General features: G+C 39.2%; 1 protein-coding gene across 1 annotated transcript in view; it reads right to left on the bottom strand.

Annotated features, from left to right (window-relative positions):
* The window catches only part of LOC308143842 (calsyntenin-2-like), a gene marked incomplete at both ends in the record, with an annotated part of 310321 nt that overhangs the window by 102297 nt on the left and 193508 nt on the right, over positions 1 to 14516 (bottom strand). The window contains one exon of the mRNA XM_080514768.1: positions 7150 to 7358. Coding sequence (XP_080370894.1) covers positions 7150 to 7358 — 209 coding nt within the window. The remainder of the gene's footprint in view (positions 1 to 7149; positions 7359 to 14516) is intronic.

Raw genomic sequence — 14516 nt, 5'->3', positions numbered from 1 at the left:
AAGGCTTACGCAAATCAAAGTACCTAAAAGTGCTGCATTCTGCTCATCTAAATGGAACAATCTGCGTATGCTGAATGGAAAACAAAATTGCCGTATAACTAATCCACAGCTCATGTTACTTGAAATGAGTGCCTCAGGGGAACATCAGCCTTAACCTGCTGAAATCTTGTGCTGATGTAGCTGCAGTCATATAACAATGACAACAATGCCATCTCAGGTTTTTAAAGAGAAAAAAGACATAAAAAAAACAACAATGTTTTCACACAATGTTTCAATTATTTTGTATTTTCCTATTCAGCATTGTGATCATTTTGAATTAAACTATTAGGTTGGAGAGCAACAAGGGTGGAGGAAGCAACCCTGGAGTCCAACGCAGGGCTGTAGCATGGCGACAATGCAGTGTTTGGCAGGAGCGCAGTGCGTCATACATTTTTGCATTGCTCAAGTTTATGTGGTCGCATCTCAAACTTCAATAATGGCACTATGGTGTTGTGTTCACATTGGTTTCCTTCCTCCCTTCCTTCCTTCTATAAAAGTTTAACACGATATGTCCTTTGAACACACGGAGCCCTCTGGAACTCACTGAGGTTTTTTTGTGATCCAATTGTTGAGTTTGACATAATCCACTTTGTGACAAATCAAAATAATGTGGGATAATTCACATCTGCACTTTTATGTGAGAAAATCAATTCAACTTACAGCTTTGTCATTTGGTACAGTCTCCCGGCTGTGTGTGACATCTTCAGCAATAATTACTGTATCATTAAGACTGGTGACAGAATAAGGATATAGCTTTTCTCATTTCAGAATATATTAGGCTGACATTTAAAGCTGTGGATTTTGAAAGTGATGTATTGGAAGCAAGAAAGAAAATGACCAATTGCAATGAGATCATCAACAATATCTGGACTGTGACGGTGACGACTGGATCACACTAAAAGTGCAGGCCTTTTGACATTGTCTGCACATGCAGTGATCTAAACATGATCAACTATTGAACTACTGTGGTTTGATTCCACGGAAACTCAATCATATCAAAAATAGCTAAATAATGTAAAGGCAACAGCGTAAAAAAAGAGGTGTAACATGCGAGTTTCATGAGTGTCAGAGCTTGATCATGAAGCCCGAGAAAATAGAGACTTGGTCACATGTGCATTACTTACGATCGGAAAAGAAAATCCACAGAGGCAGTGAGAAAGCAAAAAAAATCTATCTATCTATCTATCTATCTATACATCTATCTATCTATCTATCTATCTATCTATCTATCTATCTATCTATCTATCTATCTATCTATCTATCTATCTATCTATCTATCTATATTATTATTATTATTATTATTATTATTATTATAGTACTGAAAGCTAAAGAATAGAACTCAATGTAATTGAAGACAGTGTCGGAAACCAAGAGAAAATGTTTAGTAGTTCCAAAATACAGAGAAATACGTATAAAGTGGTTTGGAGATTTTGAAGAGTCTGCATCATCTTCCAAAGGCAGAAGTGAGGAGACGCGATGTTTTGGAGTTGGGTGCGGCTTCATTTTTAGTTGACCTGTGGAAATGTCTCTGGGAGGGAGGGGAGTGTTTAATATGTGCTGTGCCACCCTCACACCTACTGCAGGTCCTTTATATTCTCTGTTGGGTTCAGGATTCTCTCCATGGTTTAGTGATAGCAAAGGATCTGCAGGGAATGAAGGAAGATGTTCAGCTTCAACTTCATAAGGTCATACATTCTCTGTAGTTCAGTTGAGGTCAATGGTGGTGTGGGCACAAATAAATTTAAAGGTCTCCTCCCTGTCTACACTTGCCATCCATGTGTAAGTGAAAACATCTTTGGCTCCTTTTCTGTGCCGTGCTTAATGACAATGGTATTTATTACCAGATGGCAAAAGTCTCTTTTAGTAGGCATTGCTCCTGCCACACTGCACAAAATACTTGGAATTGGTCTCAGAGATAGAGAGCATTGTTTTGACATAGCCACTAATATACAACAAATCTGATTGAGAAGTTCTGGAATGTGCAACAAAACCAAGCTTTATTAGTGGCGGGCCGATGGTGCAACAGGAACAGCCGATATTATCTTGGTGCCAAAAACAACAAATTATCGAAGGTCTGTGGAGTTTTTTGCCTCAGCAAGTCACTGCGTTTGAAGGTTTTACTGCGGTGGCTGACCAGTGTAAATGTGTTTGTATAAAAGTTAATGTGGCAAGACTTTTGTAATATTACAATGCTGCACTGGGCAATTTCACTGAAACTAATAGTCCACTCATCTCTACAGAACACTGAGCACCCAGACCACTTCCAGTCACAGAAAGCCTCCTGACTCATTGATAACCACAACCCATTTTCCAACCCAGTGTCTTCTCTCATGCTGAGCAAAGTGCATAAAGGGAACTCTTGTAAACCTAATGTGTCTGTTAATATTTGATGAGTCTTCCACTACAACCGAATGACAATGCTATGCTACATGCACGGGCAGGTCCAGGAGGGATAAGGAGGGGCTATTTGAGGAAAAGAGCTTGCTGATTATTAAGCACAATGGATAGGATAAAAAAAAAGAAAGAAAGAAAGAAACACTCCTGGGCCTCATTGTTTGGAAGCCGAGATGTAGCAGGAATGAGTTACTGCAATTTGTATCACTGCCTGGATGCTTCTTGAGGTTTTTGTATTGTGGGCAGAGAGGTGCAGAGGGAGTTGAATGTTGATAATGTGGTTTATTTGAATACGAGAATGCAAGGAGGAAGAGGAGGAGGTTTAGCTGTAATTCATATGTGAGTGGCATTGTTCGCCTTCCCGTCCTCCTCATCACCCATTCACTGCCGTCCTCCGGGTTGTTTGGAATTCTTCCTCTCCTCCTACCCTGTCCACTCGCCCCATCTCCATTCTCAGTGCACATCATTGTCTCACTGTGGGGTTTTTTTTTTGGTTTGTTTGTTTTTTTTTGCAGCCTCATCCCATTTCTCTGTTTGCTGCCTCATCTGTTGTGCTGCTCACACTCCCTCAGCCTTATTCCAAACACACACGGACACACAAGTGTACGAGCAACGATGCACACACCTTTCTGCATGACAGAGGTTCCTATTCCTGCTCCTTCAATTACTACATCAAGTTATCCGTGTCAGCAGCCTGTGCGTGCCGTGACTGCTGGTAGGGGTGGCCAGCTAGTAAATAAATACTTTAGCCTCCATCTCTCTCTACTTGCCTCTCTATCAAAGTCACATTATGAAATACACATACAAACCATGCTCTGCCATAGTCTCTATAAGTTCCTTCTATCATCCCTATATAAATTCCCATTCAATTTCACTGCAGAGCTTTGCCCAGTCGACTTTGCCTTTGTTTAAAAGATAATGCAAGCATTAATCTTCCATTTTTCTTTGAGTCAATAATGTTCTTTCTCAACATTTCTAAATCAGTTCAGCCAAAAACAAAGGTTTTCACAAAGGCAGTGGTAAATGCTCCTAGCATAGAAATGATCTGGACTGGAGTCTCAGAAATCCATACTGTAATGTTAGAGCCGAAGACAGTATGTGGGATAAGCATCAAAGACAGGAGTCGACTAATCTTTCATACCACCTTGTTCAAACCATTGCTACCAGTGGAAGAAGGCAGACAAAAAAGGTAAAGCCCTCCACATACACACTAATGTATACATGGTCAATTTAGAGACACCAATTCACCTAAAATGTGTATCTTAAGACTGGGTCAAAACCTCACTGCCAAGAAAATCCCATGCAAGCACAGGGAGAACATGCAAAAACAAACAAAAACAAGGGGAATAGTAACCTTTGAACATAAGTTTTGATTATATAATCAAATTCCAACTATAGCCATTGGTACATTGGTTTTTTCATGGTATGGTTTGGATAACTGTACTGCAACATCCTTGTTTGCGAGATCCAATGTTGTATGTGCATATTAGCTTGTAGTGTCAGCAGTGGCAGCTGGTCAATAGAGGGCGCCGCCCCCATGGTGGAAGCAAGAGGAATGTGTTGTGTGTGTGCAGCCTGGGGCTGAGGAAAGCCTTCCACCTCAGGGCGGGGTTTAGTAGCGTCTCACCAATTACTGATTAACACCAGTGTGTGAGATATGAAATTAAAACAATCAGTGTTATTTCATGCCCGGGCCTTGGTACGCATTGCCAGACCCGCTCAGTGATTGGCTTAAAGTCAGTTCTGGTTTGTTCTCGAGTGTTTCTACAAGATGTAGAGATGAAGACAACAAGTAGTGAGTCTCTGAAAGAAGACATTTGTCTGAAAAGCTGCTGATCAGGTTCAACTTTCTCCAGCATCGTTAATTTTAAATGCAAACAAGTAGAAATGCATTCAGAAATGTGCAAAATGTGTCCAGGTTTGGTAATGTTATAAATGCTTAGATATACTCATATTTATTAATGATTGAAAATCTAAGAGCTTAAAAAAACTGTTGAATTTGCACTTTTTGGGGGGATTTTCTTTCAAAGCATTCTAAAGGGCTTAGAAAGATGAACTGATTTGTTGTTTGAAAATATACCTCATATACCTTTTTGTCAACTCAGACCAACTGCCATTTCCAGTAAACCAGCACCAAAACGCATTCATTTTCTAAAATGGACTAATGAAGCATCTGCTTGTATTTGTTTACAAGTATGTTAACAAAATAGTCTTAATAAATGCTCTCTATTCACTAGCTGCTTCAAGGAACTATAATGTTTCATCATTGGGGGAATCTCTCAATATAAAAAAGGAAATATTGTTGTAATGTGATTTATAAACACACTGTATTTAAATGAAGTTAACATTGGCTGAAATTGAATAATAATGACAAGCCCCACCAAGAAATTTATCACCACCCGCTACTGAGTGTCAGTGACTTATTAAAATGTTTTACAATATCTTACTCTGCAGTGTTTTATGGTTTGGAATGGAACAACCTTGTGTTTTATAAAGGTTTTAATTGTCTCAATCTGTCAAAACACCCCGTTTCTTTATGCCACTTTAACACCTACAAGTCTTGACAACAAACGACTGCACAAACAGAATTGCTGAAATAGATTCAAGCTACAAAGACAGTATCTGCTTTTTAATAGATTTTATTTGTAATTTGAAAGGAACATGTCCATCCCCCCACCCCCCCTGGCTTATCCCTCCAACAACTTACTGTCTGTTTCCATCCCTAATTCTGGCCCACCACTCATTGTCGCTCTCACAGCCAGCTGCTGCCTTCCTCCCTCCATCTTCCTCCTCGCTCCCTCAGGTACTCTTGAGTTCAAGAGCTCTCAAAGCCTTTTTCACAGCGGTCAATGACTAAGAAGGACCCCTTCAAACACCCAGCGAGTGCACAGGCTGCAGCCTCTCCCCTGTATCATTCACACTGCAGTTTGGCATGAACCCAACACACTCAGCCTTTTTTTTTTACTATACACACTCTACACAGCAGTAGTCAGAATCTCTTAGTAGTCGACAAAATAGTAATATGACTTCATCTGCGGAGCAAAATAAGACAAAAAAACATACGTGGGGTCTCAGTGAAATTTAAGTAGCTCTTTCTCATTACCATGAATCTCAAAGGGGCTTCATTGGTGCCAAGGAAAGTGCATATCCACATCTGAAAATGAGGATGAGTTGTATCTTAAGACCACTGTTGATACACTGCTGTGATGAGATTACACAAACAATTGTCTGGAGTCAGAGATGTACATAGCACATTGTTCATGTGATGTATAGTGCAATCCAAAATTAATGACTGCACACATTTGTACATTAAAGCCTTGCAGTAGACGGTGGTACAAGTCTTCCGTTTAGCAAGAACTGATTAAAAGAAGGGCCCCGCTAAGTCAACATCCTAAGTTTCCTTCCTGGAAGTTAAGTGGAGATAAATTTGTGTTTGTAGCCACCAGCTGTTTGCAGGGGTCCACTGACTTCAACAAGTACTTGCAGTTCAAAAGGCCATTTGCATTTCAAAAGTCGTACAATCCAGCTCTACGCACCTAACAGCATGGTCATTTACTCTATCTTATTTACTTTCCAGATAGGAGGATAACATTGGCCAGGGCCTCAGAAGAGATGATGAAATGCACTTTTCTTCACTCAGTTGAGTGGTCACGTAGTCGCAACTTTTTTCATTATTCCTTTGTTACTCAGTGGGAGTCCTTTATCTTCAACTCCATCGCAGCTTTCAGTCGCGGCAGAAGTATATAATTTATCTTCACAAAAGAAAACAAGTCTTTTTTTTCTAGTGGCTGGCAAATCAGATGTCAGTTCACTTGAAACAAAAGCGCCATTCTGATTTATTTGACCAACACTATGCCCAAAATACCCACCTGTGATTGTTTAACATATTAAAAGTCCAGCATATGGTTTGAAGGAATGCTACTTAACTTAACATCAGTAATGGAAATAATGGGTACATATTTGAATGGAGTTGAACTATAAGCTTCAGGCTTGTGTAAAAGTGCTAAAAGGTTTAAACTCGAGTGGTGGACTGGATCTTTCTTGTATCAAATGATAGCTCTAAGGTACTCAGTGAGGTGATGGCTAATTAAAACTGATGACTACTGTTTTGTATTGTTTATCTGCACTACCTTAAATTAAAAAAAAAACAAAACAAAACTGATGACTAATTAAAATATAAAAGAAAAAACAGATACCAGCCTTGTTTTTGAAATCTGATCAAAGTTAGAAATTCTATAATTGAATATGAATTAAAATAGTTAATTTGTTAGCATATGAATGATCTGATTTTTGTACAAGAATGCACGTGCTCGAAAAACCTTTTAGAATTAATATTACAACACTCAAATATCCGAGGTACATTTCAGCTATCTGAGCATCATCTTGTGCTTTTCATGTCTTTGTGTGTGCCGACTTTCTGTCCTCTGATTTGTGGAGAGTGATGGCTCTCTGGGCAGAACTGGACTTTGTCCTTGGAAAGATAAAAGCAAGTTTTTACTCTGGAGAGAGACATCTGTCAGATTGTATACGTTTCGGCTTTTAAAGTCTATGCGGTTGTATGCACTGTATGATTGTATACTTGTTTCTCCTGTGGACATCTCTAGATGGATCAGTGTTATGAACAGAATGTGCATTTTTAGCTTTTTTTTTTATAATGGAAACGAAGAGCAACAAACATGTTAAAAAAGTATAGTATTTGAACCCTTATTTACTCACCATTGCGATCTATAGCGAATGGGGTGTTGGTGGTGGTGATCTGGTAGTTACAGATCTGGCTGTATTGCGGAGAGCAGTCCTGGTCGGTTGCCTCCACTTGCAGGATGCTGTCATAAATCTTGCCCTCAGTTACGGCCGCTCTGTACTGAGGTTCCCGGAACACGGGGGCAAACTCATTCACATCGTTGACTTGAATGTGCACCACTGCCCTGTAAACAGAAGGGGGCCATAAAAGGGGGAGACATTTAAATCAGTACAAAAATGAAAGATTCCAAACATACAAACGATTTGGACATCCTGCCTCTGCAAATGTAAAGATGCTATAAAGATACTAGATCGTAAAAAAAAGTATCGCACAGACATTACTTAGTGCAAGAGAGACATTTTAAGCCTCAACACTGTCCACTGTTACAACTTGATTTTGATGGGACATTATCATCACCTTATAGTGTTCTCTTGGTTCTCACTCAATCAATTGGTTTCTTGCCAGAGGAAATAAAAGCAAACCTTGGAAACATGAATCGTTTCTTTTCGAGTCCTATGCAACTCACGCATACTTTACTTTACTCGGCATTCCTGAAAATTCAAAAAAGCTTTGCAAAAGTGTGTAAGTCAGATTATTTTCTTTCCCCTGTTATGTTCAGGGCAATTTTCAGTTCTCCCAACAATCATGAAGCGCAACAATAAAATCAATTGAGAAACTCTGTTATATGGCAGTGAATTAAATTCTACGTGTTTTTATTTGCTGTTCGTCACCACCGGCACTGTCACAGACATCCTTTCAGTGATTTCAAAGAAACAATATTTGATTCAAGTTTGTTGACATTGTTTAACAAATGAGATTTTACGGCTCAAAAGAAAATGTGCACAAAGAACAGAGTGATGTCAGAGACAGGAATCGGTCATGTGTGGATTTGTGCTTTTGTGTCGCATTGCTCTTAAAACTTTGCAAAAGCTGCACCTCAAATTACTCATGAGCCTTTGATGTCCTTATGCACTGTAACAATTTCAGCCCGTCACTCCAGTGGCTGCATTGCTCAGAAGCATAATGGGGGCTTTGGAGCAAAGCGTTTAATAAGTAGCCTCTAAGACTAAAGGTTCCACTGATTGAGGGCAGAGTTCAATGCTAGTGATGAATGAGTTTGGTAACCAAGAGACACATTGCGTTTTCTGTAACACTCAGTTTGCTCTGGCTTGATTCCCTTCACTACCAGGTTTCCAAGCTGCACTTATTAATTGATCCATAAACAATACATCAACATATATTCATATTGGATTGAAAAAAGAAGCATCATTGATTGCTCGAGCACTTCATCAGTATCCTCCAGTAGTAGAAAGCAACAGATTGTATCATCAATCCTTCTGTACATCGACCGACAAACGGTGACGAATGACAACGGGCCACCGTGACACTTTTGAAAGACTCCCGGGGCTCAGAGCCAAAGTAATACTTTGTTCCATGTGCTTTATATGTGGTTTTACAGGATTATCCACTAGCTATGGTATTGGCAGCAGGATGATCTTATTAAGTAAAGAGGTAAATATCTCTTTAGTGGATGGACAGAGAGGAAGAGAAAGGCGGGGAGGCACAGTTTTGAGCAGAATGGATTTTCACACTGTCTTATCTCTCCCCGTCATGAGGACACAAACACAGAATTTGTTTTTGAACACACATGCTCACGCACGCGCGCGCGCGCACACACACACACACACACACACACACACACACACACACACACACACACACACACACACACACACACACACACACACACACACACACACACACACACACACACACACACACACACACACACACACACACACACACACACACACACACACACACACACACACACACACAAATTTTCATTTTGTTACTTTTGAATTATACTTGGGCAAGTGTTGTTTGATGTAATAATAAATCACCATGATCTCGCCACCTGAATAAACTTGCTGTGTGAATATACACATCTGCTATTTACTCCCTCTAAAGCTGTCTTGGAATTTAAGCCTCGTGTTGAGCCGTGTTCATAGTGATGTCTGGACAGAATTTTTTTGGGACAAGGCCGGGGATAAAAAAGGTCGTTTTTTTCATCGTGTGGATGTACCCTTAAGCTCAAACCCCACTTTGAAAACCACTGGTATTGATTACGCCACAAAAAAAAAAAAAAAAATATATATATATATATATATAAAGAACCCTAATTCATTTGTATTTCTTGCAATGAACACCCAAAACTGCAATTGTTCAAAAAGGAAGTGAAGAAAATGTGATGAAAGCTGCCTTCTTCTCGGGTTCACAGTGAAAGTGGTGGCAGGTGAGGACAGAGAAGTGTGAATGTCTGCAAACTTCGGCAGCTGACAGCATTAAACCCAACAAATTAAGCCGACGCTCAGAGACGCTCAGAGACTCCAGTCACGTCAATAAGCCAGTCGAGTTCTTTCAGAGGAAAACTTGATGAATACAATCGGCGGGAACATCGCTTTGTAAAAGTCGTCACTTGAGAGAGGCAGCTATTGAGCTTGCAGACCTTGTTTTGAAAAGAGCAGTGAGAAAACAGGCTCACTGGTAATGTTGTGATAACACCTGAACTCTCACAAACTGACTTGCTCATCTTTCTCGACAAATGTGCCCTTTACTTTTTTTTTTCTTTTGGCGGCACTTGAACTTTACCTCCATCAATCCTGCAAAGTGATTGCAAATGTGCTTCCATTTTTTGTTAGATTTCAAAAAGACTGATGGAGCAATCTAGTGACGAATGCCGCAAAATGTACCTTGATTAAGTAAGGAAATTTGTTTCCCTCTATTAGTGCCTCCTGAAATGACTGAAAGAGTCTGGGGAACTTTGCTGATGTTTTAAAGGATCAGAACACGGTTTCAAACACACAAATGAGCGTATGACTTGTTGAGGGGCTTTAGGATTGGTGAGATGTTAATGGTGATGCTAACAGAAGTGGAGGATGCTGATGCGAAGCTTTGACAGATGACAGCATCAGTGTGTGCTCGCAGTGAATCCCTCAGCCAGCCTTGTTTTGCCATATTAATGACGCTCCTTCATAAACATTACCCCCTGCTTTGCCATGCTCCCCAGCGGTAAGGGAGCGGGCATATGTTCCACTCTTCAGGGGGTTTGTACAGAGAGAATTTTGTGTGAGTGAAGTGTGCACAATTATGTATACATGCACACAAATGCATTATGTAGAAATGCAGGACATGGAAAGAAAGAAAAAAATCTCTCTGAGTTAGCATGTGAGCATGTTTCTCTGCTGATGGCTCACATCTGGTTGAAACAGATGCTGCGATCTCCGCGGCCTGTGTGTGTGTGTGTGTGTGTGTGTGTGTGTGTGTGTGTGTGTGTGTGTGTGTGTGTGTGTGTGTGTGTATAGATTGCCAAGTGGGGCCCAAGGCTTCTGCTATCCTTCCCTGCAACAGGCCTCAACTCATGAGCAGGGGTCCACAATGAGTCAGCCTGACACAGATAGACACTGGGGGGTTAAGTGACCCAATGGGTGGCAAAATTATCCCTACACCACGACACAAACAGACCAACAGGGATATACCCAAAAGAAGTCGAAAGTTAAACAAAGTAGAACATTCCTGTACAAAGTCAAATATTGGAATAGTTTTACCGCTATCTCAATGGACACTGATTAAAAAAAGAGTTAGCCAACTGTGCAAGGAAAAAAAAAATCAATGTATTGCTATATAGGTATATTGCTTCATGAGCCATTCAAACTTGCAGGTTGATTCAGTCGAAAATGTTTTAGCCCCTATTCAGCATGTTTCTGTTAAATGTGAAAACCTCCTTTTCTGAACTGTTAACAATTTCATTTATTGAGTTTTGTTTGTATATGTCACAATCCATGACAAATATAAAACAAAAAACAACGCTTTTACACGACAATGTTTCAAGTGAAAACGTATTGTTTTGTGTCTTCATGTTTCCCGTTTACACAGCAACGTATTGAAAATGATGTCTGTTAACACGAAAACAGCAGAAACACTGAAAATAATGTAGTTTTCATGTTTGGCCACTATTGAGTGTTTGTTTTTGCAATGAAACAACATAGACATGCACATTGCGTACAGTAGAAGAATAGGCTATAAACATTAAAAATGGTGAGGACACAGACATTCGTATGGACAGTCCATGAATTTGGACTGCTATTAAGGGTTTCCACAGACCTGGAGTTGCAGAGGTTTTCTGTTAAATGTTGTGTAAACAGAGCTTAAGTCTGATAAAGTAAACACAAGCAAGATCATAACATTTCTGGTTTAGATGGAAGAAAATTGTTGAACCACATTAAAGGCATGTAAATAAAAACCTAATTGTCTAAAAAGAAGAAAAGGCTAAATAATTATGCCATCTAACTGCGTCAACATATTGTACAATAACATTATTCATTCAAACATACAAGGTTAATATTAGGGTTCACTTGACTTTAAGAATGAATCCATCATGGGAGATTTATGCGAAACAAAATCTATATATTTTGTCAGACAAGTGATCTGTTTCAAAGGATTTTGAAAAGAAACTGTTAATTCCTGTGTGTGATGGAGGAAAAAATGGAGCAAAGTCCACTTCATTGTACAAATGATCACGTCGGGGCAGACTGAAACAGTTCTGATTGCAGTGTTGACTCTCAGTAGGAAAAGGGAAGCAAACATGTTGTCAGTGTCAACATTTTGTTGACTGATCAAGCTACAAAGACTTCCTGGCTTTGCATAAATTGAGGATTTATAAGACTCCCTTTTCCTTCTAAAATCTTAATCCTCTGGTTGCTTGATATAGTTACTTGTAACCTTAGACTTGAGGTTGAACAGATGCTGGAAAGTCATGTAGCTTGTCTAATCAGAATCAAAATTAGAATCAGAAGTACTTTATTAATCCATGGGGGAACTTATTGTGACATAGATCCACATTGAGTGAATATGATAGTTAAATAAAAGTAAATAAGTATTATCAATTTAAATGTCAATAGACACAAGGTTAAGTAAAAATGATTTAATTATTTTCAACTGAGGGATCAGATTGTCTTAATAAATCTGAATTATGCGATGTGCTGGTTCATATGCGGCACACATATCTTATTAAGACAGTGGCTCAATCCCATAATGCTTTGTTCTGGGAAGTTAGACATTAGTGTTGCCACTTTCCAAGACGTACTCCATTTTGAAACTTTATTTGTTAGCTTACCTAATCCAGCTCCTTCTTTTGACACTGAAACATGGAAGAACATAGAACATGGACACATTCCCCTTGTTCAGTCTGATCAGGAAAAATAACACCATGTTTGAGAGCACTATTGTCTTTACGTGTTTTGTGATGTGTGTATTGAGGATAATTTCACCCCATCCAGGGACATGATCAGAATTTGGATGTACATGGAGTCTGTCTGGGGATAAGGATCTGCATACACCATGTCTCTCACTTGCAATGACATTGCATTCTGAATCAGAGTCAATTCTTCTAAATGGTGTGTTTACGTGAAGCATTCTCATAGTTTATGTCCATGTAAACACAGATAATGTCAGTAGTAATGTTCGTGATGGATAATCCCCTCCAAGTGAGCATTGGTTATTGCACTTCTTGTTTTCTTGCTGTGAGCACACACACATTTTGGGTTGATTTGCACCATTAAAACTATTTAATCTAGGGTTTGAGTAAATTTTCCATAATTCAATGGCGCATATTAAAATTTCTAATCATGGACATTTTGAATCTCAAACTACATCGGCATGGTTCAATTAAGTTCATTATGCGTTCAGGTTGTTCATAAGTAACCTTTCTGAAATGAAAATGAAAAAATAATGAGGTTTCACTTGAAATGTTGTTGTGTAAGCCGGGCCTGAAAGTACTGTATATGCGTCCCAAACACAGCATTGCCTGTATATATAAACATACACTGCTCTTGTGCGTGAAATGCAACATGTTATTTCTATTCAAACGGGCTGTTGCTGTTCTGACAGCAACAGCTTTTTTGTCTTGCAATGATGTGATCAACAGGATTCACAGTAAGTCTGGAATCCTGAGCCCTCGAGCTATTGGAAAGCAGCAACGTTATTCACTTCTTTGCTGAGAAAATGTCAGGTTATACCTCGGTAAAGCGGTATCAAAGATGGATGGATTGATATTGTTTTACAGAGATCAAAAGTTTGAAAAGAAATCTGCATCTGGTTGAACACAAAAGTTGGTGTAGGAAAGTAACTCCTCTGTCGGTTTCAATTGTATATCTCCATTAGTTCAGTTTGAGTTATGTTTACACAGCTCTATTATTAAAGTCTGATACATTAGCTGAGCTGTCGGCAATCCGTGGGTTCATCAAATGACAGCTTTACTTGTCACATTTGGTAAAATAAATGCTATTCAGGGGATAATTTGCAACATGGTTCAATGTTGTCAGTTATGAGAAATGCATATTATCTAATGACAATGAGAAAAGGTGGATGTCAACTGCTTCTCAGTTTGAAAAGGTATTATGATGCTAATCCATCACGTGTGTTGTGGATACTGGATAGTGTTAATATGTTGGGACATTTCTCATTCATTCGGGACTGAGATGTTCCTTTCGCAGTCAACAGGAGTTTAGTGAGACTGTAGCAGAGCCGGTCTTTTCTTGACACCTCAAATTCATCATTTTGCAGTATCTTTAGAGGAGATCTTAACAGTAATGAAATGAGTTTAAGCACTCACGAGACTTGTGCTTGAATATTGTCTTTATGAATGAGAATGATCACTTCTGACCAAGAGTTTAACATTGAACATTTCCTCAAACCAGTGGTAAAAAAAAAAAAAAAAAAACCTCCCAAGCTCCCAAAGAAACATAGAGGCTCAGCTATGTTCAAGTACCATATTTTTCGATCCCTCACGAATGCCAGTTTGAATCTAGTTGACTGTGGACCAGGCACATGGGTGGATATCCTCAGGCAGGCAGACCGATGCTCCCCACAAAGCCTGTTTGGGAAGTCTGATTTGACGAGGAACAACAGATAGTTACAGTAATAGAGATGATTTGAAACATATTTTGTGTTCACTTGGATTGGATTAATCTTCCCTGATTACCAACTGGTGTTGGACAACACATCTGAATGAAGGCTAATTGTCAAAACAAAGAGAGGGAAACATTTCTTGTACCTCCTCAACAAGCCAAGCTTTTTAAATAGATCTGACATATAAAAATACCGACTTTTATAGTCTCCAGCCAACCACTCCCAGCATGTACATGAAATATTGATGAACGGATGTACAATGTTTGACTTAATGCTGTTATAAAAAAGCCTCAGAATAAGTAGCATTACATTAACCTAACCTTTTACTTTTGCTCATAGCACTGTAGAAAGTGTTAGAATAGAACGATAAAAT

Source organism: Blennius ocellaris, assembly GCF_963422515.1.
Source record: "Blennius ocellaris genome assembly, chromosome: 2".
Classification (NCBI taxonomy): Eukaryota; Metazoa; Chordata; class Actinopteri; order Blenniiformes; family Blenniidae; genus Blennius; species Blennius ocellaris.
This window is presented reverse-complemented; position numbering and strand designations above follow the sequence as displayed.